At 45.2% G+C, this 23,855-nt stretch overlaps 2 protein-coding genes across 5 annotated transcripts; one reads left to right on the plus strand and one right to left on the minus strand.

The window, feature by feature from the left end:
* The first annotated feature begins 5,575 nt into the window (after positions 1-5,575).
* Positions 5,576-21,653, plus strand: Cenatac (centrosomal AT-AC splicing factor). Of its 4 annotated transcripts, XM_003472786.5 has the most exons (11): positions 5,579-5,774; positions 5,876-6,039; positions 6,427-6,525; positions 18,111-18,177; positions 18,248-18,310; positions 18,593-18,657; positions 18,780-18,885; positions 19,801-19,831; positions 21,106-21,195; positions 21,265-21,397; positions 21,468-21,653. In XM_003472786.5, the coding sequence occupies exons 1-11, from the start codon at positions 5,607-5,609 to the stop codon at positions 21,529-21,531; spliced, it is 1,050 nt and encodes a 349-aa protein (XP_003472834.2). In that variant the 5' UTR covers positions 5,579-5,606; the 3' UTR covers positions 21,532-21,653. The 4 variants fall into 4 exon arrangements, with proteins under 4 accessions (XP_063111975.1, XP_063111973.1, XP_063111974.1 ...); XM_063255904.1 differs by having other exon boundaries at positions 5,578-5,774; positions 18,248-18,338; positions 18,593-18,885; XM_063255903.1 differs by having other exon boundaries at positions 5,577-5,774; positions 18,111-18,310; positions 18,593-18,885.
* Rps25 (ribosomal protein S25) lies at positions 21,617-23,850 on the minus strand. Its single transcript, XM_003472785.5, has 5 exons — positions 23,672-23,850; positions 23,344-23,439; positions 22,826-23,009; positions 21,752-21,853; positions 21,617-21,666 (listed from the first exon to the last, which is right to left on the minus strand). Exons 1-4 carry the CDS (start codon positions 23,672-23,674, stop codon positions 21,759-21,761), a joined length of 378 nt encoding a protein of 125 aa, XP_003472833.1. The 5' UTR covers positions 23,675-23,850; the 3' UTR covers positions 21,617-21,666; positions 21,752-21,758.
* Between the last annotated feature and the right edge of the window lie 5 nt (positions 23,851-23,855).

The following is a 23,855-nucleotide window of genomic DNA, read 5'->3' on the forward strand; positions in this document are numbered from 1 at the left end:
ATCTTTGTATGTTTTTTACATCCCTCACAAATAGCCAGAACCAACACCCAGCAGCATTTTTGTTTATTTTGACTTGTTCCTCTGAACTGTGTTGTCCTTGGTAGAAGTTTTCTTAACATTTCTAAATCTGAGTTTCCTTGATATGTAAGAGATAATGAAACTGCAGAGACTGGACATGAGAACCAAGTAAGATACTGGGAGGGCAAAGTCTGATGTATTACATTTAGGGAGCTTACAGACATTGCTCATGTGGGTTTGTGGGTTAGTTCATCAAGGAGCAGTCCTGTACTGTTCTTTTGTCTTTGCGGAACAGCCTTACATTTGAGGACTAAACTTTATTTCCTGGGCTCTCATCACCCCTTGATCCCTGCACTCTGAAATTCAGCTACCTCTTCCTTGCTGCTTTTTTTTTGAGGCAGGGTCTCACTATGTAGCCGAGGCTGGCCTTGAATTTGCATCAGGCTTCCCAAGTGCTACAGTTACAGGCATGTGCCACCAGGGTTATGTCCAGGCAAACACTGGAAGTTGAAAATACATTGAGTATACATAATTATGTACACACTTAGCTCTTATTTCAAAGAAGTTAATGTAAAGAAATATTTTCAGTGTTCACTTGAAGATCATCTTGTAGCCTATTTACAATAAGGATGTGCAAATTTCCAACTATTTCATGTATTCACATAAAGTATTTTGCAATTAATAATTTTTCTTTTTTTTTTTTTTTTTTTTTTTTTGGTACCAGGGATTGAACTCATGACCTTACGCTTTTGTACTTACCACTGTGCTAAATCCCCGGCCCCAACTGCAAAGTTTTTTATCATACCTTTTTCCTTTATCTTTCTGAATGAATACAATTAGCATGGTAGAGCATTAAAAGTCACATGTGTGAGCCGGGCATAAGTTCCATGTGTGGAAGGTGCTTGACGGGGTGCTTTCCAGGGAGGTAAGGTATGTGCGCTGTCCCTAGGGTGTAAGGTAGGCAGCACAGAGAACCACTGCCGAGCATCGCATACAACCCTCAGGCCCCAGGGCTCCCCTTCTGTGCAGAGCCTAGCACGGGGCCCTCTAGGCAGGAGGCTTGCAGTGAGTGGCACCGCATAGCTGGCGGCTCCGGACTCTGCGAGCACAGAGGAGAAGCAGTCCAGCTGGAGGACCCGCAAAGGCTTCTGTTCCCACATCTGCTAGCGACTCTCCAGAAGTGCCAGGTGCTTGAGACCACACTCTTCAGCGAAATAAACCAGATACCTGCTTACTGCATTGCTTCTCTGAGAAACCTGAAGTGTAAATAAGGACCAAAATGTATACTAGATATTATTAGGAGATGGGCAGAGAATGTTTCGGCGGGGAGGGGAAGGGACAAGGAAGAAAGAAAAATGGAAATAGCTTTTGTAAATAAGGAGGGGAATGGGGAAAAACAAGATATATCATGTACATAAGTTCCCTGTGATGAATGTTACATTTATCTCAAATGTACCAATAAAAATTTTTAAAATGCAAGAGAGAAAAGTGCCCGGTGCTCTGTGAGGACCTGGGGATGGCACAAGGGGACAGGCCGAGGAGCCGGGAGGAGCAGAGATCCAGGGAAGGCTACTTACAGCCGGGCTGTGTCCAGCTAAGCAGTAGATGCTGAAAGTACACCAGTAACCTAAGCTATGGAGCCTCCTCACGGCCCTGCTTACACAGTGCTGGTGTCCAGGCTCGCCTCAGAGTCGTGGTCCGCCTGCCTTGGCCTCCCGAGTGCTGGAGTCATGGCAGTGCACCACCACTTCTGGCCTATACAATGAACTTCATCATAGAAATGTATGTATAGGACACATACATACCCAGTTTCAGTCGTCCACTGTGGGTCTTGGAATATCTCCCCATCTCTTTTTTTTCTCTGAGCCAGGGTCTTGTAGTTTAGGATGGCCCTGACCTCACTAGATAGCCCAGGCTGGCTTCAAACTTGCAGGGATCCTCCTGCCCTCTGAGTGCTGGGATTGTAGGTGTGTACCACCACATCTGTCTTGCAATGTGTCCCTTGAAGATAAGGGAAAAACTGTATTTGTTGATTGTTTTTTGAGGTATCGTCTTGCTTTGTACACCAGGCTGGTCTGGAATTTGCATTCCTCCTGCTTCAGCTTCACTGGTGGGATTACAGGCACACATTACCACACCCAGCTAGACAGTGACACTTTTTAATTTTTTTTTGTCTTTTTCCTTTTTATTGGTACCAGGGATCGAACTCACGACTGCCTGCTTGCAAGGCAGGCATTTATGCTGCTGAGCTAAATCCCTAGCTCCGTCAGTGACACTTTTAACGGACCTTATAGTAAGTGGAAGCCAAAGTAGCCAGGCCTGGTGGTGCACAGCTGCAATCCCAGACTCAGGAGGCTGAGGCAGGAGGATTGCCATAATTTTTAAATGGGCTACATACTGCGCTCAAGGTCAGCCTGAATTACATAGACTGTTCAAAATAAATCCCAACACTTTGGGAGGCTGAGGCCAGAAGATCACAAATCCAAATCCCATCTGAGCAATTTAGAAAGACACTGTCTCAGAGGAAAAGGGGTGAAGGGTGGGGCTATACCTCAATGCAAAGATTCTGGGTTTGACCCTTAGTTTCACAAAAACAAACCAACCTCAGGTATGGTGGTGGCACATGCCTCTGAACTACATGGTGAGACTGTCTCAGAAAACCAGAGACAGATGCAGAGACAGACAAACATGCTTACTGTGTTGTCCAGTCTGGTCCTGAACTTGGTTCAAGTGAGTTGCGGGGACTACAGACGTATCAGCCTTGAAGAGGAGAAGGGATGGTACCTGGGGTACTAGTGGGATGCGGCCACAGAGAATAGCATATGGTAAGCAACGGGAGAAACAGCCAAGGCACAGCTGCGGAGGGCCGAGGACTGGACCCTACAGGCTTCCCCAGGTTATGATAAAGATTTGGAATCTGGGGGTTATGTTTTTGAGACAAGATCTCACTATGTAGTTCGGGCTGTCTTTAAGCTCACTATGTAGCCTAGGCTGGCCAAGAACTTGTGGCAATCCTGCCTCAGCCTCCCAAGTGCTGGGATTACAGGCATGCACCACAGTGCCTGGCAGGGTTTTTGTTTTGTTTTTTTGAAGCTCAGTGGAAAGAAGCTGAAGTAACTGACATAACCTGTTTGTTATATCTAAAAGTTGTTATTGTTAGTCATGTTGAAAGGGTTGTAAGGGTGAAGTGGAAGAGCAATTCAAAGGTGTTTGAAGTAACCTAGGCAACAGGGGCAGTGGATGGAGAGATGTACAGGACCCTGGATCTTTTTTTTTGTCTTTTTCTTTTCTTTTTTTTCTTTTGGTCTTTTTGAGACAGGGTTCACTGTGCCATTCAGGCTGACCTTGGACTTGCTTTCTAGTCCAGGCTGAGGGCTGGAGGTACAGTTTGAGTGGTAAAGTGCTTGCTAGTGTACACTGGGCCCTGAGTTCAATCCCCAGTACCACCACAAAAATAAATAAATAAAGGTTCCTTATGGACTCCTAGGGGTACTTCTTTGGAAGATGTGTCTAGGTCCATGACTGTAGCCCAGGCTGATTTTGAACTTGCAACGATCCTCCTACCTCTGCCTCCCAAGTGCTGGGATTACAGGAGTGTACCACCACACCCAGCAGGACCCTGGATTTTGGAGGTAGAAAACAACTCTCTAAGACAACTGGGTGCAAGGGAACACAAGGACTATGTGGCTCGCCTGAGTAGTGGGGCGGTAGTCAGCAAGCAAGCATGGGAAGCAGCCACTTGAGCAGTTCTCTGTTTGGAGGCTGAGACACACAGGATGCTATGTCAGGTCAGAGTTCCGGAGAGAAGCCTGAGCTGAAGATGCGATTAAGTTTGTTCTTGGTGTCTGGCACACTGGTTCTGGGAGGCCCCTGCAGAGACCTACCTCCTGGGGTGTGTAGGTCGCTTATATAAAAAACTTGCAGATACTTAAAAGCATCCCTAGGTTTCTTGTGAGTCCTATTACAGATGCTGTGTAAAAAGTTGTTGGTACTGTACCATTGAGGAAATATCAAGAAAAATGTCTGTACATGTTTAGTAGATATAATTTTTTCCCTGAATCTTTGTATTTGCTTTTAGGCAGGGTCTCACTATGTAGTTCAGGCTGGCTTCACATTCAGAGTGATGCTCTGGCTTTAGCCTCCTGAGTGCTGAGATTACAGGTGTGCTCCATTCCTGGATCTTTCTGGTGCTGAGGATTGAACCTGAGGCCTTGTGCATGCTAAGCACTGCTCTACCCTGAACTGCATTCTTGAAAGTTTAGTTTTTATTTGAAAGGTTGTCCAGGCTGGCCTCCAACTTCTAAGCTTCCTACTGCAACCTCTCACATAACTGGGCTTACAAGCATTCCCAGCTGTTACCAGGTTCCGGGGATTCCTCCAAAAGGGAGTAGTCAAAGTAGGGCTCCATAATTTGTATTCAGTGAAGGAACAATTCAGGAGACAAGGGCGAGGACTATTCCCCCGTCAGGGGAATAATGAGAACAAGGTATTGAGTATTACAAGGGTCCTCAAAAGGACTCACTAGTGGGTCTCGAGTGGCAGAATGTGTGCTTGCCATGCGCAAGGCCCTGGTCAATCTCCAGCACTGGAGTGGGTGAGGGTTGGGGTGCAGAAACCTGTGTGGCAGAGACAGGGAGGCAGTGGGCAGCTCCAGCGGGGAGTCAGTAAGTATCTGCCCAGAGTCTGACTAGTAGCCGGGCCTGAATTTTGTAGAGGTGGCCACATACAGCTCCACGGACATGGTGGCCCATACAGGTCAGTGCAAAAGAACTAGTAACAAAATCTAAGAGAATTTCCGGTGTGGAGCCAGCTCTGGCTGCTTCTGCACACAAGATCCGGGCTAGGCCTTAGCTTTTGTAGATTTCTAGGGAGGGATCCAGCTCTGAGAAGCAACAAGCACGTTAGGCCCTAAAAGAAGCAGGATAAACAGGTTACTGATTCTGGGCAAAATGGCTTGCAAAGAATTACACATTCAATGGAAGCAAAACCTTTACAGGTTTAAAGTGTCCGCTAACCCTCAGGTCTGATCCTGCAGGTTTAAGTTTCTCCTTTGCAGGAGCAGCGCTCAGCACACCGTGCAGTGATGAGATGCTAGAGCACAGTCCCCACTACATGTGTTCCTCCTGCAGGGGCACACGGAAGCTGATTGTGTTAGCTCGGCTACTAAACTCCTGGGCGACCTTCCGCAGAGCTCTTTACCTGCCTTTTCTCATTTGTAAAGAACCAAGGATGACCAACACACAGCAAGGATTCAGTGTGGTCATTACTGCAAAGCTCAGGACCCAGTGCTCACTCTATAAATATCAGGACTTGTTACTTTGACAATGATCAGAGATGTATGTGCTCTGTGCTCCAAACTGGCGTGCACTTTTCCCTCCCGTGGCAGCGCAGGACTGCCAGGTCTCTGACAGCCGGAACAGCTCCCGGGATGCAAGCTCCATCGGACCGCCCTGGGAGCTGGTGAGGAGTAGGCGGAGCCGGTGAACAATCTGCGCAACCGCAGAACGTACTGCAGTGGCGCCTACTGGCCACTAGGGAGCCTCGGTAGCTACTCGATTCGCCCCGCCCCCGAGGTCAGGGGTCAGCGGATGGCGAAAGAGTGGCTGAAAGTGGCGGGGATACGAGGTCCCGGATCTATGGCTCCGCCGCAGCGCTGTCCCCTCTGCCGCCAGACCTTCTTCTGTGGTCGCGGACACGTCTACAGCCGCAAACACCAGCGGCAGCTGAAGGGAGCTTTAGAGCGGTTTCTGCCCCAAGTACGAGGCTGCAGGGGCCGGGGATGCGGTTCATTGGCGGGAGGGCCCGAGGGACTGTCATCTTCCCCCAGGCCCCCGATCCTACCCGGCCTCTCCCGCAGGTGGAGGCCGCCCGCAAGGCCGTCCGCGCCGCTCAGGTGGAGCGCTACATGCCCGAGCACGAGCGGTGCTGCTGGTGCCTGTGCTGCGGCCGCGAAGTGCGGAAACACCTGAGCTACGGCAACCTGACGGTGCTGCACGGGGCGCTGCTGGAGCATCTAGCCAGGTGACCGCCCCTCACCCGCGCCCCAGCACAGATGCAGACCTGTGTAGGAGAAGAGGAGCTGGGGTGAGGGAGAGGAAGGACGCTTTGTGATTTGATCGAGGTATATAGATTGCGTCACGTTGCAAGGCATTGACAACCTGGGGACGGGCCTTGTGGCTGCGATGGTTCCCAGGGTTGTGGGCGTTCTAGCTGCAAAATCTCACTCGCTCACTGCCCATCACCTCACTTTGTTTTTGGAAAAAGGGACACTAGATCGTGAAGAGGTGTGTAGTAGTATTTCTCTATGTGCCTTGCCCGAGTTAGGAAACCAGAAGTCATTGCGCATCACTTATCCAATGCTTAGGTACCTGAGCGTGGCTTTACAGTCTGCATCCTCTCCCTTCTCAGTCCAGAGCACAGGAAAGCGACCAACAAATTCTGGTGGGAGAACAAAGCTGAGGTCCAGATGAAAGAGAAATTTCTGATCTCCCCCCAGGACTATGCACGGTAAGTCACTGATTATGAAAGAAGTGAGTGGGGGCTGGGTATTTAGCTCAGCGGCATAAGCACCTGCCTTGCAAGCAGGCGGTTGTGAGTTCAATCCCCTGTACCGATAAAAATGAAAAAGACAAAAAAAAAAAAAAAAAAAAAAGAAAGAAAGAAAGAAAGAAGTGAGTTCTCGGGATCATCAACAGATGTGAAGATTTTTTGTTTTTGGTGTGGTGAATTGAACTCAGGACCTTTGCACTGAACTGCATCTCGATCCCTTATTATTGTTTTTTTTAATGACAGGGTCTTGATAATGTAGTTCAGCTGATCTTGAAGTCACTATTGAGTATAAGCTGGTTTTAAACTCGTGGTGACCCTCCTGAGTGCTGCGATTACAGTGGTCATTTAAAGGATTTTCTTCCTCCTCCTCGTTGTTCTTTTTCTTCTTCTCCTCCCCCTTCTCCCTCCTACTCCTTCTCCTTCCTCTTACTGTTATTGTGTGTATGTGAAATTAGGGAATGAACCAGCACTGGTCACTGAGTTATATCCCCAGCCATTTTTTTTACTTTTTATTTTGAGACAGAGTCTTGCTAAGTCTCTGAATTGCTCAGACCAGGTTTGAATTTGTGGTCTTCCTGCCCCAGCCTCCTGAGTGCTGGGATTACAAATGTGCACACCATGCCTGGCAAGAACGTTTTCAGATTGGCAGGTTCAGCAGGGATTTTATCAGTATCCATAATCTTGATAGCCTTCATTATTGTGGGCATTATATTGAACGTACATGCACACACACAAATGAGACAGGCTTGGGGTGCACACCAAGTTCGGCTCCTGGGAGCGGGAGCTGGGGCAAAAACATTGCTTCAGCCGAGGAGCTGAAAGCAGCCTGTACCACATAGCGAGCCGAGACGCGGCCTAACAAAGGGAAGAAAATGTGTGACAGAGCTGAGGTTTACAAATGGGAGGTGAGTTAGCAGCGAGAGAACAGTGCAGAGTGAGAGTTGGCTCCAGTCAGCCTCTTACACGCGAGGCCCAGAGATAAAGTGGGGCTGTGGAGGTCTGTGTGGCAGGTGCTGCTCAGCTTTCCCATTGCCTGTCCCCACAGCTAGCTTAGCTTTGTGTTGTACACACACAGAGTGATCACGGTCGCGGGGGGACTCGCATCTGTACGTGGTAGATCTTGCTGCTGCTTTTCTCTCACTCCCCTCCCCTACTTTCAGCCCTCTTCCCCTCCTTATTTATAAAAGCTTTGTTTCCATTTTTTCCTCCCGTTCTCTTTTTTTTTTGTCCCTTTCTTCCTTTTCTTCGCTTCCCTCCCTCATTCCTATTCTCATTGAAACAGTGTCTTCCCATTTCCCAGTATGTATTATTATACATTTAGGTCCTTATTTACACTTTCGGTTTCTCAAACCAGAAAAGTAATGTGACATTTAGTAATGTGAAATAAATGCGTCCGATTTATTTCACTTAAGAGTATGATCTCTTTGAGCAACTATCTCTAAGATGATAATATGTAATCTATTAACTGGTGATTTCTTACTGTTTTTTTTTTTTTTTTTTGTAGTTCTGTATTACTTGTACCCTTACACCGCTTTGTTTTGTTTTGTTTTTTCTCTTTTTCCTTTTAAATAAAAAAAAAAAAAGAGTATGATCTCAAGGTCCACCCATTTAACCAGAAATGTCTCAAGCTTAACCTTCTGTATAGCAGAGTAAAATTCTACTGTATAAAAACACACATCATCTCTTTTTTTTATTTAAACAGAAAGAAACAAAAATACATGGAGATAAAAAGGGTAGAAATAATACAGAATTACAGAAAAATAAACAGTAAAAAATCGCCAGTTAATAGGTTACATATTGTCATCTTAGACATAGCTGTTCAGGTTACAAAATTAAAGTATGTAAAATGACATTCAAATAGTGACACTGCCAACAGTTCTGCTCAATGATCTAACAAAAACTTAGTAATATGGTTATCAGTCCTACACACTTGTTTTATATCTTAAAGAGGGTAAGATTAAACATATCAAAACAGAACAAAACAGTTAAAAAAATTTAAAGAAATACAGATTTCAAAGCAAGTCCACTGGAGATCTTCACGATTTATCTAATTATCTCTAGTTTCTTCCAAATAATTGTCTCCATCTTCACGCACATTAAATACATACTGCATATTATAGAACTAATCAAATCATTACAGGATGATGAAGGCTTTTTAGGTCTTCAAGATCTGACATTGGGGAAGACAATAATAACTACCATCGCATCTCATTCTCTTCGTAGTAACTGTCCTTATCTTTACATATGCTGAAACTGAACTTAAGAGACTAGACTAACATCACTCTGATCAGTGAATAATAGTATTGCTAGATTTTATATCATAATGCTACAAAATTAGCATTGGGTTTCTTAGTGTCTCTTCTTCTTCAGAGTATCTGTTCATTACATCTTGCATTATATATTCTGTTCCTGTAAATAGTTTTTTTAAAAAACAATCTCATGTGTGAATTTCTACAGGTATATCTATCCTCTCTGTATTATAGGGAAAAAAAATCATAGCAAGACAGCAAAACAAATGCCTAGAAAAACATGCAATGAATAAGACACATAAGACCACAATAAGAGGTGATCTTCCGTAGTTACTATGCTTTCTCTTGTTATTTTCAATAGATTTGTCCACATCATCGGGCTTAATATAGCTAAAGATAGTATTACCTAGCTATTTTTATAAAAACACAACTTTGAAAACATTGTAGGACTTGAGAGCTGTTAATAATTAATACCAGTATGGATATCTTTTATATCTTGTCATCTTCAGAGTAGTTGTCTCTACTTTTAGGGTTGATACTATCAAGCATACCAAATTCAAATAAAATCAGCCAAGGCAAAACCGCAGTCTTATGAATCGGATTTAAATAAGATCAGTCATAGTAATACAGTGTAAGTAATACAGGATTTCAGTTTAAGTTAATAGGAAAATAAGGATAGTTACCGGTATAACTGCAAATATTTTTGGGTCAGATGTCTGTGCCCTCAAGTCTGATATGAGTGGACAGACCAGAACAAATTAAATTCAAACTACACAGGGCAATAAGACTACTGTGTCTTTTAAATCCTGATACACTATTAACAATGACCTCTGCCTTTTTTTATAGTGTTTCAGAGCTATCTATACTAAAGACTATAGCTTACCGTCTCTGCCTCATGTCTGCTACTCCACTTTTCTGCTATAATTTGTCCACCTTATTCCCTCATTCCACTGTCTGCCCCGTTCATGAAGGCCTCTCTGCCACTGTTGCTGGAATCCTAGTATCCCTTCCTCTCTTTCTCTGGAATGTCCTTCAGCACTCTCTGTAGGGTTGGGTTGGTGGCCACGAACTCACACAGTTCCTCCTTGTCTTGGAAGCATCTTATTTCTCCATTAATTTTGAGAGAGAGTTTTGACCGGTATATGAGTCTTGGTTGCATATTATTTTCTTTCAGGACTTGGAATATTTCTCCCCATTCCCTTCTTGATTTAAGAGTTTGTGTTGATAATTCTGTTGTTACTTTGATAATTTTCCCATTGTAGGTAATCTGCTTCTTTTCTCTGGCTGCTTTTAATATTCTGTTCTTTTGGTTGATTTCTGGAATCTTGATTATTATACGTCTGGGTGTAGATCTGTTTTGGTTGTAGGTAGCTGGTGTTCTGTATGCCTCTTTTATCTGGATATCATTTCTTTTTGCTATACATGGGAAATTTTGCTTTAATATATCTGTGAATATTCTTTGTATTTCATTTTTGGTTGCTCCTGCTTCCTCACTCACATTCTTTATTGTTAAGTTATGTATCCTTTTGTCATCTTTTAACCTTTGAATTGTTTCTTTCTGGTTCCTTGTTATTTTTAAGAGGTCTTTTCTTTCACGATCATATATCATAAATCTCTCTTCAAGTTTCAAAAGGCTAACTTCAGTTTCTGTCAAGGCATTTTGCCAGTGTTCAATGGAGTTTTTAGTTTCTTGGTAATCTCTTTGGATCTGTTTCATGTATTCTAAGTTATGTTTAAATTCTTCAGAAGTTTCTCTTTCTTTTCTGATTTCCTCAGTTCTTCCATCTGTGTTCTCTTGGGCGGGGCTTGTCATTTCTTTAATTAATCTCTTTATATCTTGCCTCACTTGGATCAGGAGTACAGCTTTAAATTCAACTATGAGGTCATGGAGGTATTTTTTTAATTTTGCTGATGCTGTGTCCAGTATTAGATGGTTACTGTGCTTGTTCTCTTCAGTGTTTACTTCTCCTGGGCTTATTTTCTCATGTTGGGCAGCTGGAGATTTTTTTTTTATTCTATCTCTTGTCATGTTTCTGGTTTCTTTCAGACTGGAGTGTCCTGGGGTTCTCTGGCCCTCTCCGTATTGCTTAGGGCCTTTCAGAAGCGTGCTGACTTGAGTTTTTGCTGTCCTCCCCAATTTGCTGTTATGTGGGGTAAGCAGGGATGCAGGGATGGCACAGGCTACCCTCCAGCCTCTGTGCCAGTCAATCTGCAAATTAGGCTGTACTTTGTGGATGTCACAGAGTCGCGACTATTTTGTATCTGCTTATTGGGTCCCAACCAGAGGCTTGGTTTAACCCTAGCAGATCCTGCCAGTTCTCTGTGCCAGAAGCAGCTGACTAATGTAACCATGGCACAGGGCTCTGCCCTGTCCTCCTCCAGACCTCTCTGTGCCAGGAGTGACTATCTAATGTCACCACGGCAGTGGGTCTGCCCAATTCCAAGATGTCTTCCACTAGTTCTCTCTATGTCTCTGACGTCGTCATGGCACCGGGCTCTGCCCAGTTTCAAAATGTTCTCCACCAGACCTCTCTACATCAGGGGACTGTCTGATGTCACCGAGTCACAGGCTCTGCCCAACTCCAAGATATCTTCCACCAGACTCTCGGTGTTATTGATGTCGCCCTGGTGGAGGACTGCCCAATTCCAAGATGTCCTCCAGTCAGCCACAGCAGCCATGGGATCCAGTCCCTTGTACTCACCAGGACTCAGTACAGGTCTTCCTCTTGGGTCTACTGTACATTGTGCCGCTTGCCTTCACTGTGTTCCTGACACAGCACAGAACAGTCAGAAAACTGCACGGTGCCCGGCTTTGGAACTCCGGAGCTTCTCATAATCTCCTCCGGTGCAGCCGGCAGCCCTGGCTGCTTCGCAGGGTCCTGGATCTCAATTTCCAGCAGTTGCCAAAAGCCAATACAGCTTTTCCTCTTGGATCCACTGCTCAGTGTGCCGCGTTAAAGGTGCGGGATTTGCAGACTCCCGTTATCAGCCGTTGCAGTCTCAGCACGACCTTGAATCCTCCAGCCGTGCTGTCTTGGTTAATAAAAATCGTTATCCATTCGTCTGGCCCTCTCCATGTTGTCATATTCTAGCATCTAGTATGATTTCTGCAGAGAAACTCTCCGCCCAATCCCCTAACAAGCCACCATTTTTTTCTCCAACATTATTCTTATCAAAAAACCCACATCATCTTTATCCACTCATCAGCTGATGGGCACTTGGTTGTTTCCAAGATTTAGCTACTACAAAGTGTGCTGCTGTAAACATAGGAGTGTATATATCACTATGGTAGGATGCTTTTAATTCTTTCAGGAAGATACCAAGAAGGGGACTAGCTCGTCCCTAGTTTTTTGAGGAATCTCCACCCCAACTTGCACAGTGGTTTGGCAGATACTCCCACCAACAGTGGAAGAGGGTCCTTTTTCCTTTTTTCCCACAGCTCCACCAGCACTTGTTATTTGTTAGTGGCTGATTTCTTTTTTTTTTTTAATGTGCCAGCATAGTCAGCATTTATTTATTTTCCCATCTTTTTTCTTTTTTCTTTCTTTTTTTTTTTTTTTTTTTTTTTTGGTACCAGGGATCGAACTCACAACCTTGTGCTCACCAAGCAAGCACTTATGCTGCTGAGCTAAATCCCCGGCCCTAGTGGCTGATTTCTTTTTTTTTTTTTTTTTTTTTTTTTTGTCTTTTTTTCCTTTTTACCGGGGATCGAACTCACGACTGCCTGCTTACAAGGCAGGCGCTTATGCCGCTAAGCTAAATCCCCAGCCCTTGCTGATTTCTTGATAATAGCTATTCTTTCTGGGGTGAGATGGAATCTCAGCAATGTTTTGTGTTTTTTTTTTCAACTCCATTTTTTTTTAGAGAGAAAAAAATAAAATTTCAAAACACGTCGATGGGGCCAACAGTGGTACATACACTGCACCTTGTCATCCCCACATCATTCACCCAGAGCACAGGACATCTACATTCAATTGTCTGATCATTACAAGCACAAATCCTTCTCTTCACTGAACTCAGAGAAATCAGTATATAACTATCTTAACTATTCTTATATATATATATATATGTTGTTTCAGCTTCTCATACCACTGAGACAATACAATATTCACACATGTGTGTCTGATTGATTTCACTAATGAGTATGGTTTCAAGTTGCATGCATTTACCTACAAAAGCTGCCAGTTCATCATTCTTTATGGCTGACTAGTACTTCACTGTATAAAAATACCACATCTTTTTAATCTGTTTCTCAGTCGATGGGCATTGGGTTGTTTCCAAGATCTGGCTAGTACAAATTGTGCTGCTATAAACAGAGGTGCACATATGTCACTCAGAGATGTTTTAATTTGCACCTCTCAAATGACCAGTGGTGCTGAACACTTTTTCATAGGTTTATTGCCATTTCAACTTTTTTACCTGAGAAGTGTCTGTTCATTTCAGATGCCCATTTTTGGACTGAGTCTTTAAATTTGGGCGTCGGAATTTTTTATATATTCTAGATATTAGTTTTTTGAGGAATGGTTAGCAAAATGTTTTTCCCATACTACCATACTATGGGTTGTCTTTTCACTCTGTTAGTGGTTTCTTTTGCTGTGCAAAAGCTTTTTTTTTTTTTGTACTGGGGATCAAACTCACAACCTCACACTTGCCAGGCAGGTGCTTGTGCCGCTGAGATATATCCCTGACCTGTAAAAGCTTTTTAATGAGATGAGATCCCAAGACAGATGTGGTGGCACACACCTGTAATCCCAGCAGTTGGGAGGCTGAGGCAGCAGGATCCCTGTGAGTTTGAGGGCAGCCTGGGCTACAAAGTAAGTTGAAGGCTAGCTTGAACAGCATCATGAGACTCTGTCTCTAAAAGACCCCCCCAAAAAGATGAGATCCCAGTTTTTGATTCTTTGTGATATTTCCTGTTTTGTTCATAAAGTCTTTGCCTACACCAATGTCTTCAAAAGATCTACTTAGTCTTCCAGCAGATTAAAAACAAGTGTTCCTGTTTTTTGTTTTTGTTTGTTTTTGTTTTGTTTTTGATACTGGAAATTGAGCTCAGGACCTTGCATTTGCCAAGTAGGCATCTGTGCCACTGAGCTACATCCCTGGCCAGTGTTTCTGTTGTAATATTTAGATATTTTTATTTATTTGCTTATTTTGGTATTGGGGATCAAACTCAAGGCCTCACACTTACTAGGCAGGCACTTGAGCTGCTGAGCTAAACCTCCAGCCCAATATTTAGATCTCTGATCCATTTTTAGTTTAGTGCATGTTGAAAAATATGGGTATAGTTTTAGTCTTCATGTGCAAAGCCAATTTTTCCAGCACCATTCATTAAAGAGGCTATCTTTCTTCCAGGAAAAGTGTTTGGCTCCTTTGTCAAAGATAAGGTGGCTAAGTGTGTTTGGAGTTGTTTCTGCAACTTCTAATCTGTTCCATTGATCCTTGAGTCTGTGTTGTTTGTCTGCCAGTACCATGCTGTTTTTATCACAGTAGCTCTGCAGTATAATTTCAAGTCTGGTATTGTGATGGCCCTGCCTTGTCTTTGTTGCACAGAATTGCTTTTGCTATTCTAAGTCTCTTCTGGTTTCATATGAATTTTAGAACTGCTTTCTCTAAACTGTGAAATATGCTATTGGTATTGTGATCAGGATTGCATTAAATCTGTACAATTTTGGAAGTATGACCATTTTTACTGTATTGGTTCTTCCTACCCAAGAACAAGGAATATCTTTCCACTTTCTGATACCCTCTTCACAATGCTGTGGTTTTAAAGGTCTTTTACTTCGTTAGATTGTTTTCTAGGTACTTTATATTTCTTGGTTGCTATCGTGAAAGATATCACCAACAATTTAAAAGGGTAAATGGTTTATTTGGCTTATGGCTTCAGAGGATCCAGTGCAAGGTCAGCAGGCCGTAAGGCAGAAACATGGTGGCAGAAGGGAACAGCAGAGCCACGCTGCTTAAGCAGAGCAGGGAAACAGTGTGGACAGGAAGGGACCGGGGACCAGAACAGACCCCAAGATCATGACCTGTGACCCACCCAGTCACATCTGGAAGCTTGTCCTACTAATCTTCTAAGTGGTTCCCAAGACAAACGGTTAACTATCACATGGTGTGTAAGCAATTAGGGCTCGCCCAGTGTGTCCACTTAGAGAAGCTCTTGCCCCTGTTTTACTGCCCGATGGAAGGCCCTGAGGCTGATGAGTAGGAAGCTGATGTGCAGGGTGTGGGCCCTAAACGGTTTGCGGGGGAACACAGTTTGCTGTGCCACTTTTGTTTTTTGTTTTGTTTTGGTTCTTGAACCCAGTGAAACTATTTTCTCTTACATCGCTGCCCCACCCCACCCCCTCTATTTTTGGAGACAGGATCTGAGTCACTAAAATTACCCAGTTGGGCTCAGACTTGCGATTCTCCTCCTCAGCATCCCAGGAATTACAAGTGTGCATCATGACACCCAGCACTGTGCCACTTTTAATTGGAACCACACTGAGATTATGGAGTATGGAACCTAAGGGGAAGTTACAGGAAAATTCACAGTATCTGTGACTTCAGTGGACTCAGCATGTGTTGGGGGAACAGTAACGAAGGCCTGAATTCTACCACTTGCCTTCAGATTTATGGTTTACACTGGGAGGAGGAGGAGGAAACTGAAGGCAAAGAGCACTTACTCCCAGATTGGAATCTTTCCTTCTCCTCCTACCCCCATCCTGGGGATTGAGCCCAGGGGCGCTCCACCAGTGCCCTACATACCCAGCCCTTTCATTTTTTGACACAAATTCTTGCTAAATTGTCCAGGCTGAAGCTGGGCGTGATGGCACCACGAGTAATCCCAGCACGCAGGAGGCTGAGATAGGATCATTGCAAATTTGAGACCAGCCTGGGCCACAAAGTGAGCTCACGGTCAGCTGAGCTGCATAGCGAGACTCTGTCTCAAAAGACCAGAAAAAAAAAAATTGCCCAGGCTGGGCTCAAACTGTCATTTGCTTTTTGGATGAGTGATTGAAAGACAGATGACTAGAGTTTTATAATAGACAATTTTTTTTTTTATCGGTACCAGGGATCAAACTCATGACTGCTTCCTTGCAAGGCAGGCACTTAGGCCACTGAGCTCTAAATCCCCGGCCTTATAATAGACAATTTTGAAGATAGACTCTTTCAACTTATACGGAATGATTTTCAAGTCATTTTTAAGTGAAAAAAGCAGGATATAAAAGAACATATAAGAGAAATATAGTGCATGCCTAACATCCCAGCTGCTACTTGAAAAGCTGAGGCAGGAAGATCACAAGATCTAAGTCAATTTGGGCAACTTGGTGAGACCCTGTCTCAAAAAAGACAGGGTCTTAGGGCCTGGGGATTTAGCTCAGCGGCATAAGCGCCTGCCTTGCAAGCAGGCAGTCATGAGTTCAATCCCCAGTACAGATAAAACGGAAAAAGACAAAAAAAAAAAAAAAAAAAAAAAAAGACAGGGTCTCATGATATGGTTCAGGGTGGTCTTCAACTCACTGTGTAGCTCAGGCTGGCCTCAAACTTGCAGTGACCTTCCTGTCTCAGCCTCCCAAGTGCTGGATGAGAGGATGTGCACCATCAGGCCTCATATGAAACCCTGTTTTAAAAAGTAAAAGAAGCCAGACATAACTTGTCACCTTACTACTTTGTTTTTGTTTTTTTGGGTCTTTTTTGTTTTTATCAGTACCAGGGATCGAACTCACGACTGCCTGCTTGCAAGGCAGGCGCTTATGCCGCTGAGCTAAATCCTCAGCCCCCAACCTTACTACTTGGAAAGGCCAGGGTACAGGGATCATGACTTTGAGCCCTTTCTGAGCAACTCTATGACTTAATAAGATCTTGCATCATAATATGAAAAAGAAAAAACAAATTTTTAAGGATTGAGGCTGTAAGTCAGCATGTAAGCCCTAGATTCAGTCCCCAGTGCCACAAAAAATAAAAAATTAAATGTAGCTCAGTGCTTGATGCTTACCTAGCTCAGGTTCAATCCCCAGTTCAGACACACAAAACATCCAGAGAGCAACTTAGATGTAGGCAGCTGCGCCTACATGCACAGTGACGAGATGGGCGGGTCCAGTCCCGTGTGCTGAAAAGGGCCACGTTAGAACAGGGTCCTGTGAGGTAGGGTGAGGTGGGGAATATCCTGTTGCTCGGCAGGCAAGTCTAGACTGCAGAACAGTTTTTTGTTTGGTAAGTACAATTTTTTGGGGTCAGGACTAGGGATGCTAAGTACATAAATGGGTTTTTTCTTTCACAGTACTGGAGATTGAATCAAGAGCCTCTGCACTGAGCGACCTCCCTAGCCCTTTTTAGATTAAGTTTTGGGGCGGTCTTGGTAAATTGTCTAGTCTGGGCTCAATATGCGATTCTCCTGTCTCAGCCTCTCAAATGCTGGGATTACAGATGTGTGCCATCATGCCGAGCATGAAGGGTTGAGGGGGTTAAAGAAGGAACAATAATAAAAAAAGGAATAAAGCATAGTTTTGAGACAGAAAGGGAAAGTTGAATATCAACTATTTTTGTACTTACTAGCCAAATGTAGGACAATTTGAACATCAAAGAGATCACTTTTGTGTGTGTGGCAGCATGATCAGTCGAGTATTTCCATGCTCTGCAGAAGCATTCTGAAATACCTGGGGTAAAGTGTTACGCTGAACTTTTTCTTTTCTTTTTCTGCTTGGCGGTACTGGTGGTCGAACCCAGGGCCTGCGTACTGAGACACAGCCTCAGTCCTTTTTCGTTTGACTTTAGCGTTCTTGAGACAGGTTCTCACCATGTAGTTTAGGCTGGCCTCGAACTCAGCAGTCCTCCTGCCTCAGTTTCCCAAGTGCTGGGATTACAGGCGCCCAGCATCACGCCTGGCTTTTGTTTTGTTTCGTCTTTTGAGACAGACATGTCATTCCGTTGCCCAGGCTGGGTTCCACTTGTGATCTCTGCCTCAGCCTTCCACAATGCTGGGATTACACATGCGCATCATTATACATAGCTAAATCTGTTTTCATTTTGGCAAAATGGAGGGATGTGTGTAAAAGAAATGGAGTTAGTAAGACAAAACGTTAAACACACGAACAGTGAGAAGAGTGAGGCTGTAGTCATCAGCAGAGATGTTGCCTAGCACACCTGAGGTCCTGGGCTCCGAGCTCAGCCTGGGGCAGAGATGTGAACAGAGAATCCGTGGGAGACACACAGAGGTTGTCTATTTTGTTTTTGCAGGTTTGAGAATTCTCTATATTGTTTTAAACGTGGCAGGGGCTGAGGTTTGAGGCGGATTTGTGTGTCTTTTCCCAGATTTAAGAAATCCATGGTGAAAAGTTTGGATTCCTATGAGGAGAAAGAGGACGAGGTGATCAAAGAGGTGAGCCGAAGGAAAGGTCTGTGGCGTCCGACCCCGCAGGCAGGCCCGCTCAGCACCCTGTCTCCCACAGATGGCGGCTCAGATCCGGGAGGCGGAGCAAAGCCGGCGGGAGGTGGTCCAATCTGCCTTAGAGGTTGGTTCCCCTCGGAGGATCCAGAGCAGTATCCACACGCACTGATCCCTGGTTTCCCCAGGTCCAGCATTTCAACCACCAGCTCTTCTAAGAACTCAAGGACTCCGCTCCTCAGCTGCGTGCTGGAGCTCCCGAGCTGTCTGCTGGGCAGGCCTAGGCCGGGCAGGGGGGGCACGCGGGCCGGGCAGCACCGCTGAGGCCCTGGGGTGGGCAGTGAGGGGCGCGGCCTAGGCAGGCTCTGGAGTACATTAGACACATTTATTTTTCCTGAATCAAACTCAGCCTCAGACAGAGCCAGATCCAGAAGAGGGCTCTTCAGTACCTGGAAGCTGGAAAGGGACAAACAGGTAAGGCTGTCAAGGGACTCGCTGGAGTCTGGCGACCGTGTGGCTGGGAAATGGGTACAGAGCTACTCTGCCATCCTTGCGGTCAGAGCCTCATCTGCCAGCCTGGCTCGTTTGCCTTTCAGCCAAGTAGCCTGCAGTTCACAGCAGCCCTCATCCTTCGACCTGCCAGCGGCTCCAGAACTTGACTGGACGGAGCCCGGACAATCTCTGACATTCATCGGCCACCAGGTACAATGGAGAAGCAGGTCAGAGGAGGGCCTGAGGCCCAGGTCCACAGCAGTCCTCTTGGTGTCCTGCACTGAGCACCCCGTGCCCTCCGCAGGCTCCTTCTTCCTTATTCACATCTACCGCCACCACTGCCACACAGGACTGCCATACAGGACCTCAGTGTCCACAGGTCCTTCAAACCCTGCCAGCAGCCTGTTTCCAGCTGCCATGGATGCAGATCCTTAACCCATTTCTCACCACTGACTGCAGTAGTGGGAATCACACCCAGCGCCTTCATGCCGAGCTATGCCCACAGCCCTGTTTCAAATTTTGAAACAGGGTCTCAGTGAAACACTTAAAAGATGTTCAGGCTGGGTTTACATTTGTGACTGTCCTGCCTCATCCCATAGGTTACAGGTGTGTACCACTAGTTAACTCCCATGTGAATTCAGCCTCGGCATGATTTCTCCTCTCTCTTGCAATCCTGCCCTGCAGAAGCCACTGCAGCATCTGCCAGATCCTAGTGTCCTGACTTCCCAGCCCCGGCTGCCTCTCCTCCCTCCTCACCTTACCTTCCTTCAGCTCAAATGTCACATTCCCACCACTGTTGTTCCCTAGGCCATCCCTATAGACAGATACAGTAGCACATACAGCTTCTCATGTTGTAATGGTTGCTTATCTCTTCCCCAACTAAGTGCAGCCAGCCAGGGCAGGGCTGTCCCCATACACAGTGGGCACTACACTGGACACATCCACAGTGAAGACCATGAGCCAAGGCCAGGACTGTTTCAGTGACTGATCAGGGGTGCAGAATCACACTGAGGCAGTGTGATTCTGTTGTATCTACCTCCTTTAAAGTCTGCTTTGTCATTAGCCAGCATTCTATCTTTTGGCTTTCTTACGAAGGATTTCTTTTTCCCCCCATTTCCATTTCAGGATATGCCTGGAGTTGGTAACATCCACTCAGGTAAGTTCCTAAGCAGTATTTTTAAAGCTGTAAGAAATAATTTCTTAAAAAAAAAAAAAATAAAGTTGACCAAGATAAAGTACATGTATCTGTTTTAAAAAACTCATCTACAATGTCAAAGAACTGAAAATTTAGTTAAGAGCTGCTGGGGCAACTCAGTGTCGAGTGCTGCCATCAGCTAATCACTGATTTGACATAAACCTACCACCACTACCCAGCCTTTCTTATCTACCAAAAGAACTCATCTAAAAGAATCGTACACAAGTCCCCAGACTGAAGAGTCCAGATGTTCATCAGCAGGTTAAGATTAACTGGGTAGTACTTTGCAACGAAGAAGGAAATACAAGGCCAGGGATTTAGCTCAGTGGTTTAAGTGCCTGCCTGGGACACACAAGGTCTTGAGTTCGATCCTGGTTCCCCCTCCCAAAAAAGGAAGGGAATACTGACAATAAAAGAATGTGTGAGGGCTTGATACAGCTCAGTGGCACAGCACCTGCCTGCCAAATGCAAGATCCTGCGTGTAGGTCCTGGTACCAAAATGAACAAAAAAATACATGAATCTTTGACATAATTACGGTAAACAGCCAGATCTCGCCCTCAAAATACATGTACTATTTATAGAAAAACCCTAAAAAATACAAAATAAAACTGCATGAGTGCTTTCCAAGGACAGAAAGGGCAGTTTTTTGTTTGCTGCTAGGGATCAAACTCAGGGCTTCACATAGGACTTGTCTCCAACTTCAAGTGGAAGGTTGCTCTTGTGACATGCAGGGTCTTGTGGTTTTTAAGATTTCTGCCAGGCACAATGCCTGTAATCCCTAATCCCAGCATTTAGCTGTCTGACATAGGGTCTCACTATGTAGTCCAGACCGGCCACTATCTTTCAGTCTTTTCCCAAGTGCAGAGATTATTGCAGGCACACACCACTTGGCCTGGGTTATATTTTTAAATGTTTCCAGTTCATTGGGTGAGGTAAAACACTAGCACATGCCTCTAACCCCAGCTACTCAGGAAACACAGCAAAAGATAAATTCAAGGCCATCATGACCTTGTCTTCAGATAAAACATTTTAAGCGTGAGTGTAGTTCTAGTGAGTGACAGGGTACCCTAAGGCTCAACCAGTATTAAAAACCAAAACCTTGAGCTGGGGTTATAGCTCAGTGGCACAGCACCTGTCTGGCAAGTGCAAGGTCCTGAGTTCAATTCCTGGGATACCCCCGCAAAAGGAATAAACAACAAAACCTTTAATTTTTGCCTAATTGGTCTTTTTCTAGGTGCCACACCACCTTGGATGATTCAGGATGAGGACTACAGCTCTGGGAATCAACAAATAGGACCTTCCTATGAAGAATTTCTTAAAGAAAGTGAGTAACCTGATTTAAAAGGGCAAAAAGATCAGATCTTCACACTTAAGACTTTCCTTGACATTGCAGAGGAGAGACAAAAACTGAAGAAACTGCCCCCAGACCGAGTCGGGGCCAACTTTGATCATAGCTCCAGCACCAGTGCAGGCTGGCTGCCTTCTTTTGGCAGAGTCTGGAACAACGGGCGGCGCTGGCAGTCCAGGTATGGGTCCAGGGCCACCTCTCCTGGGAGGTCTCACCCTTCCTCTTGTTAACCCTTAATTTCCTTTCAGGCACCAATTTAAAACCGAAGCTGCAGCAAGGAACAAACAGCAGCGTCGTAAAGGAAAAAGCTAATCATTCCCAGACGTTTTCCCACAACCAACCCTCACCCACTAATACTCCTGCCACCAAGCCCTGTTATGGAACAGAAACAGACCCGTTCATTTAATAATAAAGTTTTATTTTTTCCAAATGTACAGCTGGTTGAACCTGTTTTAAAGAAAAAGAAAAATCAGAACCAGAGCTTTGTAAGGAGGGAAAACAAAGCTTACCCTGAGCCCAAGTTCTTGCTCACCTGTTCATCATGCATCCTCACCAGCAGCAGGGGCATCTCCACCCTTGGTGTTTCTGGTATAAATAACCTGAGCTCTGTGCTTTGAAACCAACTTGATAAGTCCTAGCAAGACAGGACATAAAATTTTTATATAATAGCACTGAGGTACTCACTGTCTACTAGAAACTAGTTTTCTACCCCCTCCAAAATCATATTGCTTAATTTGAAACAAAGGCAGGTACAATTCTCAATTTTTTTTTTTTTTTAAATCAGGCAGCTAAACATTCAATTCAGGGTCTTCACACTGTGTAGTCCAGACTGAATTTGAATTCTTGGTGATGTGAGTCCTGGGATTACAGGTGTGAGCCCCTATGCCTGGGTTTGTTTTTTTAAAATTGTGTAGAACTACAGCAAACAATGATTATGTACAATTTAATTTTATTGGTGCACTTGATATGCATAATGATCACATTCATCAGGAAATTTGTACTTGTGCACAATGTATCTTGAGTTATTTTTAAAATATGTATGGTTGTAACGGAAATTCTTTCATTTTTATTGATCTATTAAGCTAAACACTGATGAGTCACTAAAGTGAATAGTGTTTTTTAAAAATCCCCCCCCCCCCTTGGGATGATGGGTGGAGGTGAAGCCCAGGGCCTTACACAAGTGCTGTACCACTGTCTGTAACCCTAGCACTCTGGAAAGCTGAGGCAGTAGGATCAAAAGTTTAAGCCCAATCCGAGCAATTTAGTGAGGTAGCAACACCTTGTCCGAAAATTTTTAAAAGGCTGGGTGTGAAGCACAGTGTGAAGGCCCTGAATTGAATATTTAGCTGCCTGATTGAGACTTGTACCTGCCTTTGTCTCAAATTAAGCAGTACAGGCATAGGGGCTCACACCTGTAATCTCAGGACTCACATCACCAAGAATTCAAATTCAGTCTGGACTGCACAGCAAGTTCAAAGCCAGCCTGCACTATACAGACTCTGTCCAAAAAAAAAAAATCCCCACGCTTCCCAGTGAAAGCTCTCAGGATGCATTTCATGATTAAGACGACCGAGCCCCTAAAAACACACATTCTGACACACCTCACCTTTACTAAGGAGCTCCTGAAGGGCTGCCCTGGCCAGTGACCCGCGGATCTTCAGTCTCTCAGAGACCACAGCAGGCGTTATAAGTTTATAGTTGGGAACCTCCTTACAGAGTTTGTCGTAAGTAGCTTTATCAAACAGAACCAGGTTGTTGAGCTTGTCCCGAACTTTGCCTTTGGACCACTTCTGCTCACAAAGAGAAAAAGCTTTGGGGTCAGTAATCCTGGCAAGACTGGCTTTCCTTCCTGTACAGCATGAGTTACAGATCTCTTCACTGTTCTCTCAAAGGCTAAGTTACAGGTTGCAAAAATGAATGCTGCATCACTGGAGCTCTGGAAGATGAGCTGAGACTCAACGTTTTAAAATAACCTGTACACCCATCAAAGTAAACCCTTTTATACACTTATTTCCGCGCCCTTTTAAGTAATGTGTACCACCCTATCCTACCAGGGAGGAAAAAAAAGGGACGACAGAACATTAACTTCAATAGTATGGGTCTGAACCATCTGCGCTCGCCTACCTTCTTTTTGGCCTTGCCCCCGGATTTGTTCACTGGGTCTTTGTCTTTCTTGGCCGACTTCCCGGCATCTTTCTTCTTCTTGTCGTCCTTGGGCGGCTGCGGGGGCAGAGCAGGGACGCACGCCGGTCACCACGCGGCTCCACGCTCGCTGACCGCCCACCTCCCAGCGTCTCCAGGGCTCCCCAGCAGCACACCGGGACAGCCGTCCCCCTGCCGCGCTGAGCACAGCCTGGCGGCCCCCGGCGCCCTACTTTGCTGTGTCGCCTCTCCTGCAGCCCAGGACAGCCAGGATCTAAAAAGCCCCCGGCTTCACATATCCGAAACTTACCATCACGGAGCTCGGAGAGCGGCGGCGACCACGACACTCTCGTCAAGATGTCGGACAGAAAGGAAGCGCTGCTCACCAGCAGGCGCAGAAACCGTCGCCGGCCGCAAGTACTTCCGGGGCAAGGGGCGGAGCCACGAGCCGGAAGTTCGGCGGCGAGGCACTCGCCTTTTCCACGGAAGCAGGG

This window comes from Cavia porcellus, unplaced genomic scaffold, assembly GCF_034190915.1.
Source record: "Cavia porcellus strain 051 isolate PalLab524CR breed Dunkin Hartley unplaced genomic scaffold, mCavPor4.1 scaffold_9, whole genome shotgun sequence".
Classification (NCBI taxonomy): Eukaryota; Metazoa; Chordata; class Mammalia; order Rodentia; family Caviidae; genus Cavia; species Cavia porcellus.